The 18,119-nt window shown below is 37.2% G+C and overlaps 1 protein-coding gene across 1 annotated transcript in view; it reads right to left on the bottom strand.

The window, feature by feature from the left end:
- Positions 1-302: 302 nt before the first annotated feature.
- The window catches only part of LOC115413249 (protein phosphatase 1 regulatory subunit 37), a 114,395-nt gene continuing 96,578 nt past the window's right edge, over positions 303-18,119 (bottom strand). Inside the window, exon 11 of the mRNA XM_030125983.1 lies at positions 303-455. Coding sequence (XP_029981843.1) covers positions 303-455 — 153 coding nt within the window. The remainder of the gene's footprint in view (positions 456-18,119) is intronic.

Below are 18,119 nucleotides of genomic sequence, written 5' to 3'. Positions count from 1 at the left end.
GAAAGTGGCGAGCGGCTCGGCGGGAACATTAGGCGGGAAGCAGCGGGGAGGCCGTCGTTCCATCAGGGAGCTCTGGTCTGCTTTTATTACCCGGATTTGGAGTTTTATGGTTATCATTATTTGCGATAGAATTATTATTCGCATATATCTACTAGTCAGCTGTTTGGGTTGGGGACACTGGGACGTGGTGTCTGTGTGACTGAATCCATGGGTGGTTTCTGAGGTGATCTGTACAAGGTTAGACATTATTTCCCTCTCTCTGCTGTGTGTGTGTATGTGTGTGTGTGTGTGTGTGTGTGTGTTCAGACTACACTCGTGCTGTCTGCTTGTCCGTCAGTCTTGGGGGGTAATGTCTCAGAGGTGTCCGTGGTGAGGCCGGAGCGGTCAGCGTTGGCGAGGCAACGCTGGGCAATCTCCGACCGAAGACTGGTCTCAGTTTCCATCAGGAACTCATCCTGTAAAAACACACACACAAAAAACAAAATTACAACAATGTGGGCTGGAATCATCCACCAAACAAAAGGAGTTCAACCCACCAGACTTTATGATGAACACGATCAAACAAAATATAATTATTTGAATATACAGCGTGTCCATAAAGGCTTTTTACAATTTAACAAATGTATTACAAAAGCAAATGAACGGACAACTCTGTGGAAATTATTACAAATGTAAGTTTTTTTGCCTCATTTAAAACACCTTTATTGCAGACGGTACTGGGTTTCTTTCATGTTGGCTGTAGCATACCCTCATCTATGCTGTCAATGACATCTGTGACCTTTTACTTCAGGTCATTGATGTCTCATATCTTTGTTCGACACATGATATTTTTAACATAACCCCAAAGACAGAAATCCAGGGCAGTGATATCTGGTGAAGGAGGTGTCCACGGAATTGGACCATCCCTTCCAATCCACCGGTCTGAGCCAAGGTTATAATATTTTTTGGACTTTTCATTATAGTTTAGTTTTATTTAGTTTTGACTTTTTTTTTCTCTAATTCAGTTAGTTTTTATTCGTTTTTAGAGCAGGTTTGCTAGTTTTTATTAGTTTTAATTACCTCCGCCAAGGAGGTTATGTTTTTGCCAGTGTTTGTTTGTTTGTTTGTCTGTCTGTCTGTTTGTTTGTCTGTTCGTTAGTGTGCAATATAACTCAAAAAGTTATGGACAGATTTGGATGAAATTTTCAGGGTTTGTTGGAAATGGGATAAGGAAGAAATGATTAAATTTTGGTGGTGATCGGGGGTGGGGGGGGCCCACGGGGGGGGGCCACTGATCAGCCTTGGCGGAGGTCTGCGCTCTCCGAGTGCTTCTAGTATCTTCTGTATTTTGCATTTTTCAGTGTGAATCATGTATTTTCCTATATTTAATTCACAGATTATGTAGATGTTCATAAAAGCTCTGAGTGAATTCAAAGGTTATTATATCGTAAAAAGAGAAAACTGTAGAATTTATTTATCTATTTATTTATTTTCCTGCAAAAATGTCAATAATTACCTCCGCCAAGGAGGTTATGTTTTTGCCAGGGTTTGTTTGTCTGTTTGTTTGTCTGTCCGTTAGTGTGCAACATAACTCAAAAAGTTATGGACAGATTTTGATGAAATTTTCAGGGTTTGTTGGAAATGCGATAAGGAAGAAATGATTAAATTTTGGTGGTTATCGGGGGTGGGGGGGCCCACGGGGGGGGCGCAGACCAGAAAATTTCATCAAAATCTGTCCATAACTTTTTGAGTTATGTTGCACACTAACGGACAGACAAACAAACAAACAAACCCTGGCAAAAACATAACCTCCTTGGCGTGGGGGGGCCCACGGGGGGGGGCACTGATCAGCCTTGGCGGAGGTCTGTGCTCTCCGAGTGCTTCTAGTTTTTTTTGTAAATGCTTAGTTTTAGTTTAGTTTTAGTATTAATTTTAGTTTTTTCATATCTTTTATCTTCTTCACCGTCATATTCAAATAAATCCCAGACAGGACTCTGCTGCTTTCTCCCAACTTTAGTCTCCATGTTTCCAGGTAGAGTGGGGACCAGAAGACGACTAAACGACAAGTGACGAGAAGAGACGGACCGTGAAGTGCCGAATGGTGCCGCTAGCTAAAATTGCTAGAGCGAAATAAATTGATTTTGTATCAATCCGACACTGACAAAGACGAGAATAAAAGGAATTTTATCCATAATTTTTATACGTTTTAGTTAGTTTTGTAAGAACACAATACAGTATCAGTTTTCGTTTTTTCTTTTAATTATAGTTTTTATTTATTTCAGTTAACGAAAATGTTTTTACAATTCTAGTTTTCGTCGTTCCTTTAGTTTTCGTTACAGATAATAACCTTGGTCTGAACATGTTTGATTTAGAACCCACCAACATGCAGAACCCAATATTGTGGTGCAGCATGTACCTGGAACATGATGGTAGGTTGAAGGTCATCCAGTTGTGGTGACACATGTTCAGTCAAAAGGTCAAAGGTCAACATCTGCAATAATTGATCTCTCATTGAAGAAAAATGGACCAATGATTCGATTGAACATGATCCCATCGTGGGATTAAAAACTTTGATAACCACTGAGTACATAGAACTAATCTGATTAACATATCTCATCATTTAAATAGTTAAGAGACTTTATGGACACTCTGTATTTTTCTTGGTTGTGGTGGACACTGACCAATAATAACTCAACATCTGTCGATATTTACTTTGACATGTACAAGTAATGGTCATCCAGTTGTGAAATATAGGTTCTGTTGTTGGTGTTTTAGCACATTTGTCACATCTGTGGTAGGATGATCTTGTTCACACTTCCACAGATATTTTTCTTTATTCTGTTCACAAAACCTTCATTTTACAAAATATCTGTGTTCACACTACAACACAAAATCTACTACAAACCCATACAAACACTAGAATAAACTACTATATCTTCCAGACTTTAAACTGTGGAGTATTGGATGAATCAGATGCAGAGCTGCATTGATACATTAAGTTGTAAACTCAAGTTACCATATTTGATGATTTGTGCTGTCAAAGTGTATAATTTACATCATGTATTTTTTTTTTCACTAGTACATGTTCGTTTCTCCATGTGTCCATACTGATCTCAGTCTACTGCAGGTCATTCACTGACTTATACATCTATATGTCCTTTACTTGATGTTCTCTACACAAACTAACAGTAGACATATGTGAATGTGGGTGTGACGCCACTGTTTTATAATTTCTTGGTTTTCCCCATCCACACGAGTCCACACAAACCAAAACCTCTCCCAAAATCTCAATTTCTGCAACCTAAAACACTGTTTAGGTGGACACAAGAGGCCCAATATGGCAAAAAACATGTTTTAGAGCTGTGAACTGAATTGGCTTAATTGTAATTTATCACATGAATGTTTGTAGTCATACACAGAAAACTGGGACATTCCTAACAACCTTATATGTCTTCCTTTTTCAGAATAAAGTCAGACATTTGGGATTAGTCTATGTAATGGAATTTGTAAAAAGAACATGTCTCTTCTCAGAACAAGCAGATGTGTTTGGAAAAAACCCAATCCCATCAGGCTTTTTTTTTTGTTCTAGTTTTTTTTTGTCATTTTGTGTCTGAACTGATGTTAGAAAAACCCACAGTGACTTAAGGGCTAGGTACTGTGGGTGCATTTTCAGTAAAATGCAGAGAACAAATTCCATATGGGGATGATAAAGCAAGTTAACCTTTAACCTTTAAAAAAGTGACTTTTTTAGTTAGACTTAGTAGTTTTTAGAGCAGTGTTTTTCAACCTTGGGGTCGGGACCCCATGTGGGGTCACCTGGAATTCAGATGGGGTCGCCTGAAATTTCTAGTAATTGATAAAAATTAAAATAAAAACGTACTAATAAAAAATATATGGTGAGTTGAGAGAAACAATCCCAGTCCATAAAAGACATAACAAACTGTGAAGCTGAAACTGAAGCACTGTGGTTCTGTTTATCTGTCAAATGTTCATTGTGGTCAGTTTCAGATGCTGCAGCTCTTTCATAATTCATAGTTTGAGTTAATGTTTGTTCAGTATTAATTGTCAGCCTTGGATATTCAAGCTGGACTGACTGTACATATCCTGACCAAGGAAAATAAAATTCTCACTTTGTGCAGTAATCTACACCTGGCTTTTCTTCCTCCGTCCAGAATAATATATATTATATAGACTAAATGTTGTCTAAAATTAACGTTTATTTACAACATACTATAGCAAACTATTACATGATCAAAAACAAATTAATTTTAACAAAAAAAAAAGTCTCTGTTTTGAATGTCTGTGATTGGTGTGATGTTAAAATGGGGTCACAAGCCAAAAAAGGTTGGGAACCACTGTACTACATGCATACGTGTGACCCGCAGATGTTCATGAACCACTAAATACACACATCCACACTTGCCTGTTCACTCTCTTTCTGACTGTTTTAAAATCATGCAGTGGGTGGAACTGTAAAGTTACACTTCAAGCTGTAAATGATGCCAATATCCCACTAGAGCATGGGTGTCAAACATACGGCCCTCGGGCCAAAACCAGCCCACCAAAGGGTCCAATGCAGCCCGTGGGATGAATTTGTAAAATACAAGAATTACACTGAAGACATTAAAACAAAAGTTTTGACTTTTTTTTAAAATGAAATAATTGCCTATATTGGAAACATGCAATAGGTTTTTCAGATGTATTTTTTTTTTTTTTTTTTATGGAATGTCCTATGTGGTGGACAGTTTTTTTTTTGTATAAAGCTGTGAAACTCTTGTCTACAAACGTGGACAGAGAACCCATATCTGGGTCTTAGGAGGTTAAGAGTAGGGTGTCAAACATGCGGCCCGCGGGCAAAATCCAGTCCACCATAGGTTCCAATCCGGCCCACAGGCTAAAAGTGCAAAAATGACACTGAAGATATAAACAGTCAAAGGTATCAAATCATTTTAGTTCCTGTTCCACATACAGGCCAATGTGATCTCAAGTAAAATAATAAATGTAATAACCCATAAATAATGACGACTACAAATTCTTCTTGAAAAATTTGGCAAAAAAAATTTTAGTGAAAAAAATAACATTGAAATATTTACATTTACAAACTGTCCTTTCATAATAAAATGCAAATAAATACATAAAAAAAAACAAAGATGAACGACCTGAAATGTGCAATTTTAACAATATTCTGCCTTTTACTAAATGTTTTGTGCATTTATAGATCCACTGTGATAAGCTGAGATGTACTGTTGCAGAAATTGATCTTATTTTAGTTCCAAACTCTAAAATTTTAACAATATTCTGCCTGTTACCAAATATTTGTTACATTGTGTGTACTGTACATGTATAAATAATAAGTAGAGGCATAATATTGTTAAAATTCTAATGAAATGTCAGTTTTTTCAGGTTATTCACATCTTTTTTGTAAAATGTAAATATTTTCATAATTTAATAGAGATTTTTTTGTACCAAAACAAAGAGAAATACTTGGATTTGTCATTATTTACAGGTTACTATGTCTGTATTTTACTGGTCTGGCCTGATTGAGATCAAATTGGGCTAAACGTGGCCCCTGAACCTGAATGAGTTTGACCTCCCTGTTTCAAGCCCATCTCATCTGTGACGTTCATTTCAATCCTGCAGTTCTTTGATTAAATATTGTAATATACTTTTATGGTGCCCTCTTTCCGCTCAACCTGGATTATCTGCTCGTCTTCAGTTAGTTATTTTGCCCATTTCCCAGAATTCCTTAAGCATAAACTACATTTTTATGTGGCGAGTAGTGAGTGGCAGAGAAGCGGCAGAATTAAAAACATGCATAAAAAACGGTGGTGGATGAAAGGACAGTGGGACGCAGGCAGTGTGCTGACTCCTGGCTAGTCGCTGGCTGCCAGAATCACTGATGCACTTTCCCGCCTCATAAATTATCGCCGTGACGACGGGTGTGATGCTGTCAGGAAAGCCCAGCATCCTGAAAACCAACAGCAGCAGCAGGTCTGGACAGCAGCTCTGCTTCCTACTTTGTCATCACTCTCTGTTTTGTCTTTTGACACACGTCAAGGTAGATTACTTTTGTCCAACAGACACTGGGTCAGTTTCCAAAAACACAACCCTGTGCACCGGAGCTTTTCTTTTTTTTTTTTCCCAGACTCCTCAATTATACTCCCAGGTCTGATCCCAGACATTAACATATGGTTGGTTTTCTCATCTTTCTATGTTAGAACAGCTGAGCCAGTGGGAGCTGAGAATGCAAACTATATGCTTATTACTAACTGTGAAAACAGTCGAAAACTGTCACTGAGGTCTGGACTCAGAAACCTGAAGGCCTAAGGTTCATTCTATGGAGTACGATGATCTAAATAAAGTCTACTAACATCAACAAATATATGTGCTATTGGTCCATAATCTCTTTAGATAAAGTTTTAAGGACAAATTGTATATAATTGTTAATGTGAGCTACAGGAAAAATGGCACATTTTATATTAATATGATATAAACACAATAAAACCATTAACCCATAAAGACCCAGTATTAATTTTGTGGCACTTCCCGAATGAATTTTTCTCTATATTTAACCTTTCTTAAGTGATTTGTCACCATTTATTGTAATATTTTTCTCTTTAGTTTGACTCTTTTCAGTGTAAATCAGGTATTTTCCTACATTTAATTCACTGATCATGTAGATGTTCATAAAAACTCAGAGTAAATTCAAAGGTTATTATACAGTCATGGAAAAAATTATTAGGCCACCCTTGTTTTCTTCTTTTTCTTGTCCATTTTAATGCCTGGTACAACTAAAAGTACATTTGTTTGGACAAATGTAATGATAACAATAAAAATAGCTCGTAAGAGTTTAATTTCAGAGCTGATATCTATCCATTTTCCATGGTTTTTTTTTGATAATAACCAAAATCACTTCAGTTCTTACATCAATAGCTATGACACTGTACTGACAAAAAAAGAGGTTTTAGGCATTCAGTGTTTTCTTTTCTGTCCGTTTTAGTCACATGATACACACAGGAGTTAGAACTTGATTGCATAACCATTGTTTTTGATGACTTTTGATGATCTAACATTTTTTTTCCTCAACTTTATCAGAAACAGAGAAAACTGAAGACTAAGTGACGTTTTCAATCAAATATATCAGTGTGTCCATCCACTGTCATTGATCCAACTCCATGGGTTTTACTGGTGAATCAATGTTGCAGAAGAAGACGGTGTTTCCATGGTAACTACGGAGTCTCTGATCGTCCAAATGGGTCATATCTGATGACCATGAAAAGACGACAAACTGTATTTTACACCAATTATTTACATGTATTGATAGGATTAATGGATCAGCAGGTATTAAACAGTTTACATCAGTACATGATTTTGGTCACCGGTGGCTGTTTGGGTCTTTACGGGTTAAACATTCAAATCAACTAAAACAAGTGATGCCAGTCACAACAAACCCCACCCCTCACACGTATTGCAGCTAATTTTGGCATCGACCCAGCTGATGTCAGCATGTCTATGTATGTGCTGGTATCAGCATATCAATTGCCTCTATATATCTGCAAAGTTTGAAGTAAATTGAAACAAAATTGACATTTTATAGACATTTAAAATTTCACAGTAAATGGGAGAAAATGTTTTTTTTTTTAGTTCATAAAAAATTTGAACTTTGACTTACTGTTCCCAAAACGTAACCATATCTATTCTGGGTCACTGCAATCTATAACCTTAATTTGGTATGAATTCAACCAAGAGTTTTGCTGCTACAGACATTTAAGTTTTCGTCCATTATAAGTAAATGGGGAAAAAAAAAAGATTTAAAAAATTCATAAAAAATTTGAATTTTGACCTACTTTTCCCAAAATGTAATGAGATCTATTCTGGGTCACTGGCAATCTATAAACCCAGTTTGGTATGAATTCAACCAACAGTTTTGCTGCTAGAGTGTTAACAAAGACAGAAAGACAGAAACAAACAAATCAAACCAAAAACAATACCCCTTGCCTCCCCTTCGGGGGGCGGTGCAAAAACAGGTAATAATATTGCTCTAACGTGTCTAACTAATGAGTATTTTTTGTGTGTTTTACCTTTATAGCGTTCATCTTGTTATATTTGCCAGTTGTTTACGCCACAGGATCATTTTCAGGATCATCCACAGCACATTACTATGCAAAAGTCTGTCAGTGTGTCTGCGTTATGTTAAAATGTCTCTGGAATGGATCGACAAAACCCAACCTCCGGCTGGTCCATACTTAAGACCGTGAAATCTCAGGAACACCTCGAGGGAATTTCTTCAAATCTAACACTTGCACTGAAAAATCAACTGAAAAGATTTTGGCCAAGGTTTGTGAAACGCTGCCAAACTAAACAGTCTATTAGTAATTATAGGTTTTTGGTAACGGAGACAAACGGTGTGAAATCGGTGTCAATGTTGGGAAAGATGCAAAATAAAAATAACTGATGGAAAACGTGAAGAATAGAAAGTACAGGTATTTGTGTTAAAATGTGTTAAGTGAAAGAAAAAAAATCAAGTCGCAGTGGTTGATTTTTAGCATCAGTTTACCCCATTGTCACCCTGATTTTGTCTGATATCAGGTGTTTTCTGGGTTTTTTTTTACCACTTTTTCAGCTCCTGTAATTTTAAGTACAATAATTAAGTATTTGTACTCCATTACTTGTCATATCTGTTTCATTTGCAAGTCAGATGGATTATGAAAAAAGTGATTGTTTTGGGCTTAAGGACAAACCCATTACTGGAGCAGATGACTTTTCCACTGGTTTATGATTAAATATCAGGAAAATAGAATATCAGGTAGTTCTTTGGTAAAACTATTAGGATTATAAAATAAACTGCATTCCCAGTTAGTCCAGACATGTGCAAACAGGTGACATTTACCACTGTGTTGTTGTTCTTCTATGTCAGGGATGTTAAGATAATTATTTTTAGGTTCCACAATCAGCCCAATTTGATCTGAAGTGGCCAAACCAGTAAAATAATAACAGAAAAACCTCTAAATAATGACAACTCCAAATATTTCTTTTTGTTTTAGTCTAAAAACATAACATTAAATCATGAAAATGTTTAATTTTACAAACTATCCAAATGAAAAAGATGTGAATAACCTGGAAAAAATTAAATTTTGCTTCTACAAGAACTACAAATGCACAAAACATTTAATAACATATTGTTAAAATTGCACTTAATTTTCTTTAGACATTTCAGGCTGTTCATATTTGTTCAGGTTATTCATATTTTATTATTAAAGGATAGATTGTTAATGTAAATATTTTAATAATTTAATGCAATTTTTTTGCACTAAAGTAAAGAGAAAAATTTGGAGTTGCCATTAGTTATAGGTACAATGTAACACAATTTTTTTTTTTTTCCTCATTAAACCAAGAAGAAAATTTGGGGTCATAATTTATAGATTATTATGATATTACTTTACTTTAGATCACATTGATCTGTATGTGGAACGTGAAGTAAAACCAGTTCAACACCTTTGACTGTTAATATCTTAAGTGTAATTTTTACATCTAATGTAATGTAATGTAATCTAAACTAATCAAATGTAATCTAATGTAATGTAATCTAATTTAATCTGATGTAATGTAATGCAATGTAATCTAATTCAACCTAATGTAATTTAATGCAATGTAATCTACTGTAATCTAATCTAATCTAGTTTTATTTTTGCACTTTGCAAATAATTTTTGAATATTTAAAGGAAAGGAAATAACAAAACAGTCTATGATGCATTTTAGATACAAAATCTTGAATTCTTTGTCTTAGTTTAACCAATCGAATCCCTCCTACTTATGTACAAACTTCCATTAAACATGAACCAAAATAAAAACAAAAGGGGGGTTGGGCACAGTAATATAAATAATGATGTGGGGAAGTAAAGGACACTTTCACACATTGTTTGTAGTTTACAGGGTATACGATGCTATGATGATGCTATGATCAGACTCTTTGACGGCCAGTTTTGGCCAGCAGGCCGCAAGGCTTACCACCCCTGTTCTATGTCATTGCATGTAACCAAGCAGGATTTGCATGACACATTCGTCAGTGAATGACTTCCACAGATGAGAACTATAGATATTATTATTATTAGTTCAGACTCTATTCATTATTGTAACTGGCGACTACATTTAAGGGCAAATTTATCCAAATATTCATTTTTACTCCTTCCACGGTAAAAGGAGTTTTCCCAACAAAAAGCAAACTCAACTTTCCGAGCGGCAGCATGAGTCCTGCTTCCTTCTTTTCTCCTCTCTCCCTCCTTTCTCTTCACTCCCCCCCCCCCCCCCCTCTCCCTCCTCCCTTTGGTGGTGGCGGTCTGCAGCAGAGCAGTTAATAAAGAGATTGATTATCGGCCTGTCAGGAAGTGACAGTTGGACAGGGCTGCTCTGCGTGAATGACAGAGGGCACGCTCACCACGCAGCAGCCCGCCTGACACACACACTCACACACACCCAGATGCCTTTGCCAACACAGAGGGTAGGTGAGGTGGTGGAGGAGGAGGAGGAGGAGGGGGAGGATGTAGAGGGGTGGGGGTGGGGAGGTTGGAATGGGTGAGATGCGGGCATGTGGAGAACAGCACCGCAACCTTCTGCTGGTGGAAGGGGTTCGTTTATATGTGTGTGTGGTGCTGGTAGTGGTGGTGTGTGTTGGGGTGGGGGTGGGGGTGGGGGGGTTAGAGTTCACAGCCGCTGCCTTCTGGAGAGGGTGGAAAGCAGAGATGCCAACGATGCCATCCACTGGAGCCAAAGGGGTCAAAGGAGGCTCAGGAACATACTTCCACCCTCACACACACACACACACACACACACACACAGAGTACAAGACAAACCAAGGATACAGCTGATTATAACACCCACATCCTACCTGTACACACACTGGTACACCACTAAATACCAGTGGGTGACCGCAGCATCTGCAACACACACACACACACACACACTAAGCATGATGGGAGTCTGGATTTGTTTCTGTCCATGATCTGGCTGAAAAAGCGTCTTCTGATAATTACACTCACCTTTGCATAACAAGCAACTTCTCACTGTATTAACACAGTATTCAGACAAACACACGACAGGACGGAGTCAGCAGAAAGTTGGACGGAATGAAAAGATCCAGTTCTAAAGAGTAATCAGACGGTTCTTCTAGGCTATAGTTTAACCCTTTATCGGGCAAGTGACTATTTTTGGTAATTTCCACACTCATTACAAGACAGTGGCAGCAACAGTTCGGACAGTGAGTCAACAATCTCAGGTCCAATGTGGTCTCCAGGGTCTGTAAGGTCCACCTCTGCATGAACAGTGAGTGTACCTGCTTTGTTCGGTACCATGAAGTAATGGTACTAATGATGTACTAATGATGTTCAAAGGGATAATGTGGATGTTGTAGGGTTGGGAATCTTAGTTGTAAGGCCGATACGATACGCATCTCGATACAGCATCTCCAATCTGATTCACACCCACATCACGATACAGAACTATTAACTCTATATCATATTTGATACATGAGTTTTGAAGCCCTCTACATGATCACTGTGATATTTTTTGTCTTGAATAACCTGATGAATACAATTAGATACATGCAATACACAGATAATCCACCAGGGGGGATGAGTTCATTCACCAGAGGCCTTTCCAGTGACACTACAAGACTGTCATTAATGAGAAAGGAGGAAGAAATTTGACAGTTTTGAAAAGGAATTACCAATTTGTTAGACATGTTTGTGTTATATTATGTTTTTGTTTGTTCAAAAAATAATAATATTTGAACACTGAGACCCGATGTATCAAATATGATACAAAATTGAAACTCATACATGGAAATTAATATTTGAAAAAAAAAAAATGTTTGGGTTGTTCAGAAGGACCAATAAAGGCTCCGGTTTCAAAGAAATGGAATTTTCTGTCAGTGATTTAATGGTTCAGGCTTTACAGGGTTAAACACATTCTGATTCAACACATTCATTCTGGTAAAAAAAAAAAAAAAAAAAATATGCAGTGCTACTCAAAGAACTTGATTATTTATTTGTCAAATAAGACCATGACTTTTTACAAAGTGGCTTTAGTTCAGTTTCAGAACACGTGCCTCACATACAGACGAGTGAAAAAGTTAGGACTTTGTTTCCAAAGTCGTTTCTCTGTATGTTTCTAACACTCAACTTCTTGCTCCCTCGCCGAATCCATTTGTAATGTAATGTATTTGTAATGTAGGTAATACAAAAAAAAAAAAAAGTTCTGTCGCTTTAAGAAACACCTGCACAAGGTATTCTGGGATGCACTATTCAATATGTATGTCACTGTTTAGGGAAGTATCTCCAGTATGTACAGCAGTATTCAATGCAGTTGATCTAGTAAAAAGTACTCATTCAGAGACCACATGTCATCACCCTCTAAGTCTGTCAGATTCAGATACAGACATGACAGTATTCATCCGCCGCGCTCATCCCACAGTGCATGGACGGAGCTCATACTGTCACGTGCAGTGTACACATCCGCGAATCCACAGCGCACGTTAACATGGATCTGAAGAAAAGAAAAACTTAACCCAAATAAATAGTAACACTTTTAAATGTAAAAATATGTTCTATTGAACAGATTGAATTTTATTGATACAAACATTCAGTGACCGATGCATCACGATATCATTTCAAACATTCCTTTCACTTGCAGCTTCTCTACTGATGCACTTAGATCGTGTACGCACATGTCTGCGTATCGATACGTATCAGATAATCTTCCCATTCCTAGTATTTTGACAGGTGCATGGATCAGCACTTATGTTGGTCTAATGTTCTAAAAGTGAAAGTGCAAAATGCAAACACACTAATTAGCACTAGCTAAACTATGCATGTAATCCAGTATGAATCAATGCTAACTTGCGCGTTGACCCATGGGGATCCACGGGTTCTAGATGTGGTAGTTTTTATGCTGTTGTGTATTTGTGCTTGCTGTACCGCATTTGTCCAGCAGTCACCTACAAAGCGTTCTGGGCATAGCAACGTGATTGTAAGGCTACTGCATTCCAAAATTACTAATATCTCCAAGATATTGGTCCTATCAGCTTGCCGTTTTTGCTACTGTCTTCTTTGACCAAAAATACATAAATATGACAAACTGCAGCAGTCAGCTCTTTCTGGATTTTGTGTGAATCCCCAGACACACACACACACACACACACACAAACACAGAGGCCAATTGCCTTTTATAATATAGATATTAGCTAATGTTGCCTAGTTACTACAACAGTAGTTTGCCTCCAGATCAACATTACTTGCTCTATTGAAAATATTAGCAGCTAATGTGCGGCTAATTAGCTTAAACTTTACATTTCTTGCACTTGTTTTTCCTTTGTATTTCATTTATTGTCTTTTTTCCTTTGCTGTACAGTGTCCTTGGGTTTCATGAAATTATTATTGTTATTACCTGTATTACAGGGTGGGGAAGCAAAATTTACAATATTTTGAGGCAGGGATTGAAAGACAGTGTATGACCAATTAGTTTATTGAAAGTCATGACAATTTATTTGCCACAAGAAAATTTCCATAATAGAAAATGTTTTATTCTATGTGTCCTCCTTCTTTCTCAATAACTGCCTTCACACGCTTCCTGAAACTTGCGCAAGTGTTCCTCAAATATTCGGGTGACAACTTCTCCCATTCTTCTTTAATAGTGTCTTCCAGACTTTCTCGTAATAGTTTTGCTCATAGTCATTCTCTTCTTTACATTCTAAACAGTCTTTATGGACACTCCAACTATTTTTGAAATCTCCTTTGGTGTGACGAGTGCATTCAGCAAATCACACACTCTTTGACGTTTGCTTTCCTGATTACTCATATGGGCAAAAGTTTCTGAAAAGGTATGGATAATAGTGTTAGGTATGATTATGACATCAATATATGTTTGGTTTCAAAACAATTGACGTAGTGCCTGCTGAGAAAAAACAACTAAATGTTCATTGTAAATTTTGCTTCCCCACCCTGTACTGTCAGCCAATCATATCATTTCCTTGATATTGCTTAAAATTCTTGCGTTACAACAGTCTTGATGTTCAGCAGAGACAGTACTGGGAGAGATAGTGACATATTTAGTGAGTTTGATTATTTTTACCTTTGGTTTTAATGACATATAAAAAGTCATGTGCGTTTGGTCCATGGTTTGGCTTCATCACAGACTGTAAAGCTGCTGGAAATGATGGGCCTTGAGTGTTGCGACACCTCAAACAGTCAGTCGTCTCACAAAACGATCATTTAGTGAATGTCAGATCTCATCAGGTGGCGTCAGAATTTCCCCGTCCATAGATAAGATGTAAAAGATCATCACATAGCTCGTCTGATTGTAATGGAACCAACCGTTTTTTTTGTTCAATGAACTGAGTCACTTCTCCCATAGGACTCCACTCAAACAGATCAGACTCTGGTCTCCCTTCAAAGACCCCAAAGCCGTGACATGTTTACGCCAGAAGATTGGAATCTCGCGTCTTTAGTCAGATTTGTTCGTCCAAATGTCACAAAGGGGGAAATTAGCTACAGAGACTGAAACCATACACCGTTATTAATTCTGCTGACTCATTTTTTGCTTTGAACGTTTTGTCACTGTTTAATGAATGTCAGTTTCAAGATGCAGTTTTGTCACGTTCTAATTTCAGTCAATGGAGCGTTTGTATTTTTAGCGTCAATGAATTGAGACGAGACCGATCAGAGAGTTTTCATATTGAGCATCTTGAATCGTAGTCAGACTATGTGGGTAAGTTTGGGCATTATACTGTAGCTCCATCGTGAAGGTGCTGTGTCCGGCTTCGGCTTCATTAGCAATTTCTTCAAACATCTTCTCTGATTAATTTCAAATTTTATATGTAGCTTCCTTGGGACAATGTTTACAAAGTTTGTTCACAGTTCTGAATTTTGGAAACATTTCTGAAATATTTTAAATTTATCTTGTCTTGTAATGCACTGATAGGAAGTTGTATATGGATTTTCATTTGGGTCCATAACCTTTGACCTTGAACGACCTTGAAGGGTCAAACTCAAGGTCTACATGTCTACAGGGTGTCCCATAAGTCTCCATACATAGGAGACATAATACATATGGTTCTAACATGTATTTCTTTATATTTCTTCTTTATAGTTCTTCAGCAGTGGAGGACACGCATTGAAATGTGTTCCTGACAAAATGGCAGTCATATAGAGCATATTATATAAATAAAAATGGTTTATGTCAAGAAACGTTTATTTTTCCTATGTATGGAGACTTATGGGACACCCTGTATGTTTCAACAATATTCTTCTCTAAAACAACTGGTTGTGTTCATTTCAAATTTTTACTATAGCTTCCTTGAGATAATGTCACAAACGGTTTCAGGTATCAATATAGTTACTATTGAGCACTGATAGGAAGTCATATATGGACTTTCACTTGGGTCAATGACCTTTGACCTTCAGTCACCCTGAAGGGTCAAACTCAAGGTCACCAATGTCTACATTTTAACAATTTTCTTCTCCAAAACTACTGGTCGGATTAATTTCATCTTTTTAATGTAGCTTCCTTGGGACAATGTCTACAAAATTGGCTCACAGTTTTGAGATATTCAGATTTTGGAATTTTTGAGAAATTTCTGAAACATTTAAAATTGGCCTTACTTACAATGGGCCATATTTTGATGGGTTATAACATGAAAGTGGTTACAGATATCAGTATTGTTACTACTGAACACTGACTGGAAGCCATGTATGGATTTTCATTTAATTAGTTGAGTTCTCCTCCAGTGAAAGTACCGCCCACTTCTATTGGGAGATTGATCTCCTGCATCAAGACCACAGGGCTCTAACATAGAACACAACCTGACAACCTCACAATTTCAACGTGTTATTATCTTGATAGAACATGCCGCTGACAAACAGGGCCATTGGTCCTCTTTTTGGTTTAGGTATCTGATATGATGGTCATCTTCCTACTTTGTTCAGTTTATGCTTTGGTCAGGTGTGGCCTTCACATGCAGTAGTAGCAGAAGTATGTGCATTACTCAGCAAACAGCATAAACCTGTGGCTGCCTTTGCTTCTTCAATGGAAAGACAATTGCTCCAGACTGTCCACTTGGAAAGTTAGCACACTTGCTCATCTCCCCATACATCCAAAACATGGTGTTAATGTCAGTACGTCCCCGGGCTGTCTCTACAGTCACATACTATTACTTTGGCAGAGCACAAAACAACCATAGAGTCAACATATAGGGAGCGGCTGTTGCAGCGCTGAAGAACATATGCCATGTAATGACTCTGACAAGGTTAACACAAAGGAGCAAGCTGTCCTCCCCTCTGCAGAAGGAACCCCGGGGTGCATGAGCTGAAGGAAACACCTTCACTGTCATTTATCTGACCAGAGTAGAGAATGGAGCGTCAGAGGTCACAGTAGTTTGTGTGTTCATGCATCTAGTAACATGTTATAACATTGGAAACAACAGCTTGGTAATATTCTGTCCCTGGGACGGAGGCATTTCGATGACACCAAGGTTTATATGGTCACTGCTGTTCAGGAAGAACTGTGACTCATGGTGAAATGGAATCATGAGAACCAACTAAACCAGGAGTTCCCAAAGAGGGGTATGTGTACCCCCAGGGGTACAAGGAAGAAGCCCAGGGGGTAAAAATACATTAAATAAGTCATTATGGACCAAATACAAAATAAATAATGAGAATTAATGCTGAAATATAAAACACAATAAATATATAATAGTTTTATTGTCAGTCATCTTTAAGCTTTGGTAACATTTTAAAAACAATTCCCTTTTATATAATTCAAAATGAGTTTATGTCAGTAGCTAAGTAATTATTTTTTGTTGATGAAAGGTTAATTTATTAATTAATGACCAGTTTATTTATTTTTCTTATCAATGAAAGAGGGCACTTTTCAGTTTATATTTTGCACAGAATGTACTTCAATTATTTTTTAATTTTATATATACATATATATATATATATATATATATATATATATATATATATATATATATATATATATTAGGGCTGTGCAATTAATCGAAATTCAATTACGATTTCGATTATTACACGCAACGATTACAAAAATTATGTAATCGAGAAAAAACGATTATTAATTTTGAGTTGTTTTAATTCACGCGCACGCAAGCTACTATGAGCTGCTCTGCCCCGCCCCCCTCTAAGCTACTGCTGCCTGCTAGCCGGCAGGTCCGCCCCAAGAGGAAAGTTGTACCTAGCGGTCTGGAAAAATGGCAGGAGAATCACAGCAGAAGTGCTTGGTAAACAAAAAAGGCAAGTCAAATTCAATTGTATGGAATCACTTTGGGTTTGATGAAGAAGACGAAGAGCAAAAACACATCACGTGCAAAAAGTGTTTCGTAGTTGTGTCCGCACCGACCGCTAACACAACAAACCTTTTGAACCATCTAAAGTTTAACCACCGCCACCTTTATCATATTCTTTATCTTATGAAAAACTAAAACGCATAAAAACAACTTCGTCCGCAATGCAATCTTCAGTCTCCGAATCTCTTTACGCTGCAACTCCCGTATTAACCTAACCCTAACCTGTATAACCCTAACGTACGTATTCTACAGGGTGTCCCATAAGTCTCCATACATAGGAAAAATAAACGTTTCTTGACATAAACCATTTTTATTCATATAATATGCTCTATATGACTGCCATTTTGTCGGGAACACATTTCAATGCGTGTCCTCCACTGCTGAAGAACTATAAAGAAGAAATATAAAGAAATACATGTTAGAACCATATGTATTACAGAGGTTGGACAAAATAATGGAAACACCTTCTATGATGCCACAATGTTAGGTGTTTCCATTATTTTGTCCAACCCCTGTATGTCTCCTATGTATGGAGACTTATGGGACACCCTGTAGATGGCTGATGTAAACAGAAGGCCTGAACTGAAACCTCACAGCACGCCACTGAATTTACTATGTTTCATACTACATTGAACATACTTGAATTTATAATTTGCACTTTATGTGAGTTTTTTTTTTTTTTTTTTTGCTACAGTTCTATGGCAAGTCTATAGCAGTTTAATTACAGTGCACTATTTGTTTACAAAAGGAAACATACTTGAATTTACAGTACACTTATTTGATTTCA

Source organism: Sphaeramia orbicularis, chromosome 22 (genome assembly GCF_902148855.1).
Source record: "Sphaeramia orbicularis chromosome 22, fSphaOr1.1, whole genome shotgun sequence".
Taxonomy (NCBI): Eukaryota; Metazoa; Chordata; class Actinopteri; order Kurtiformes; family Apogonidae; genus Sphaeramia; species Sphaeramia orbicularis.
This window is presented reverse-complemented; position numbering and strand designations above follow the sequence as displayed.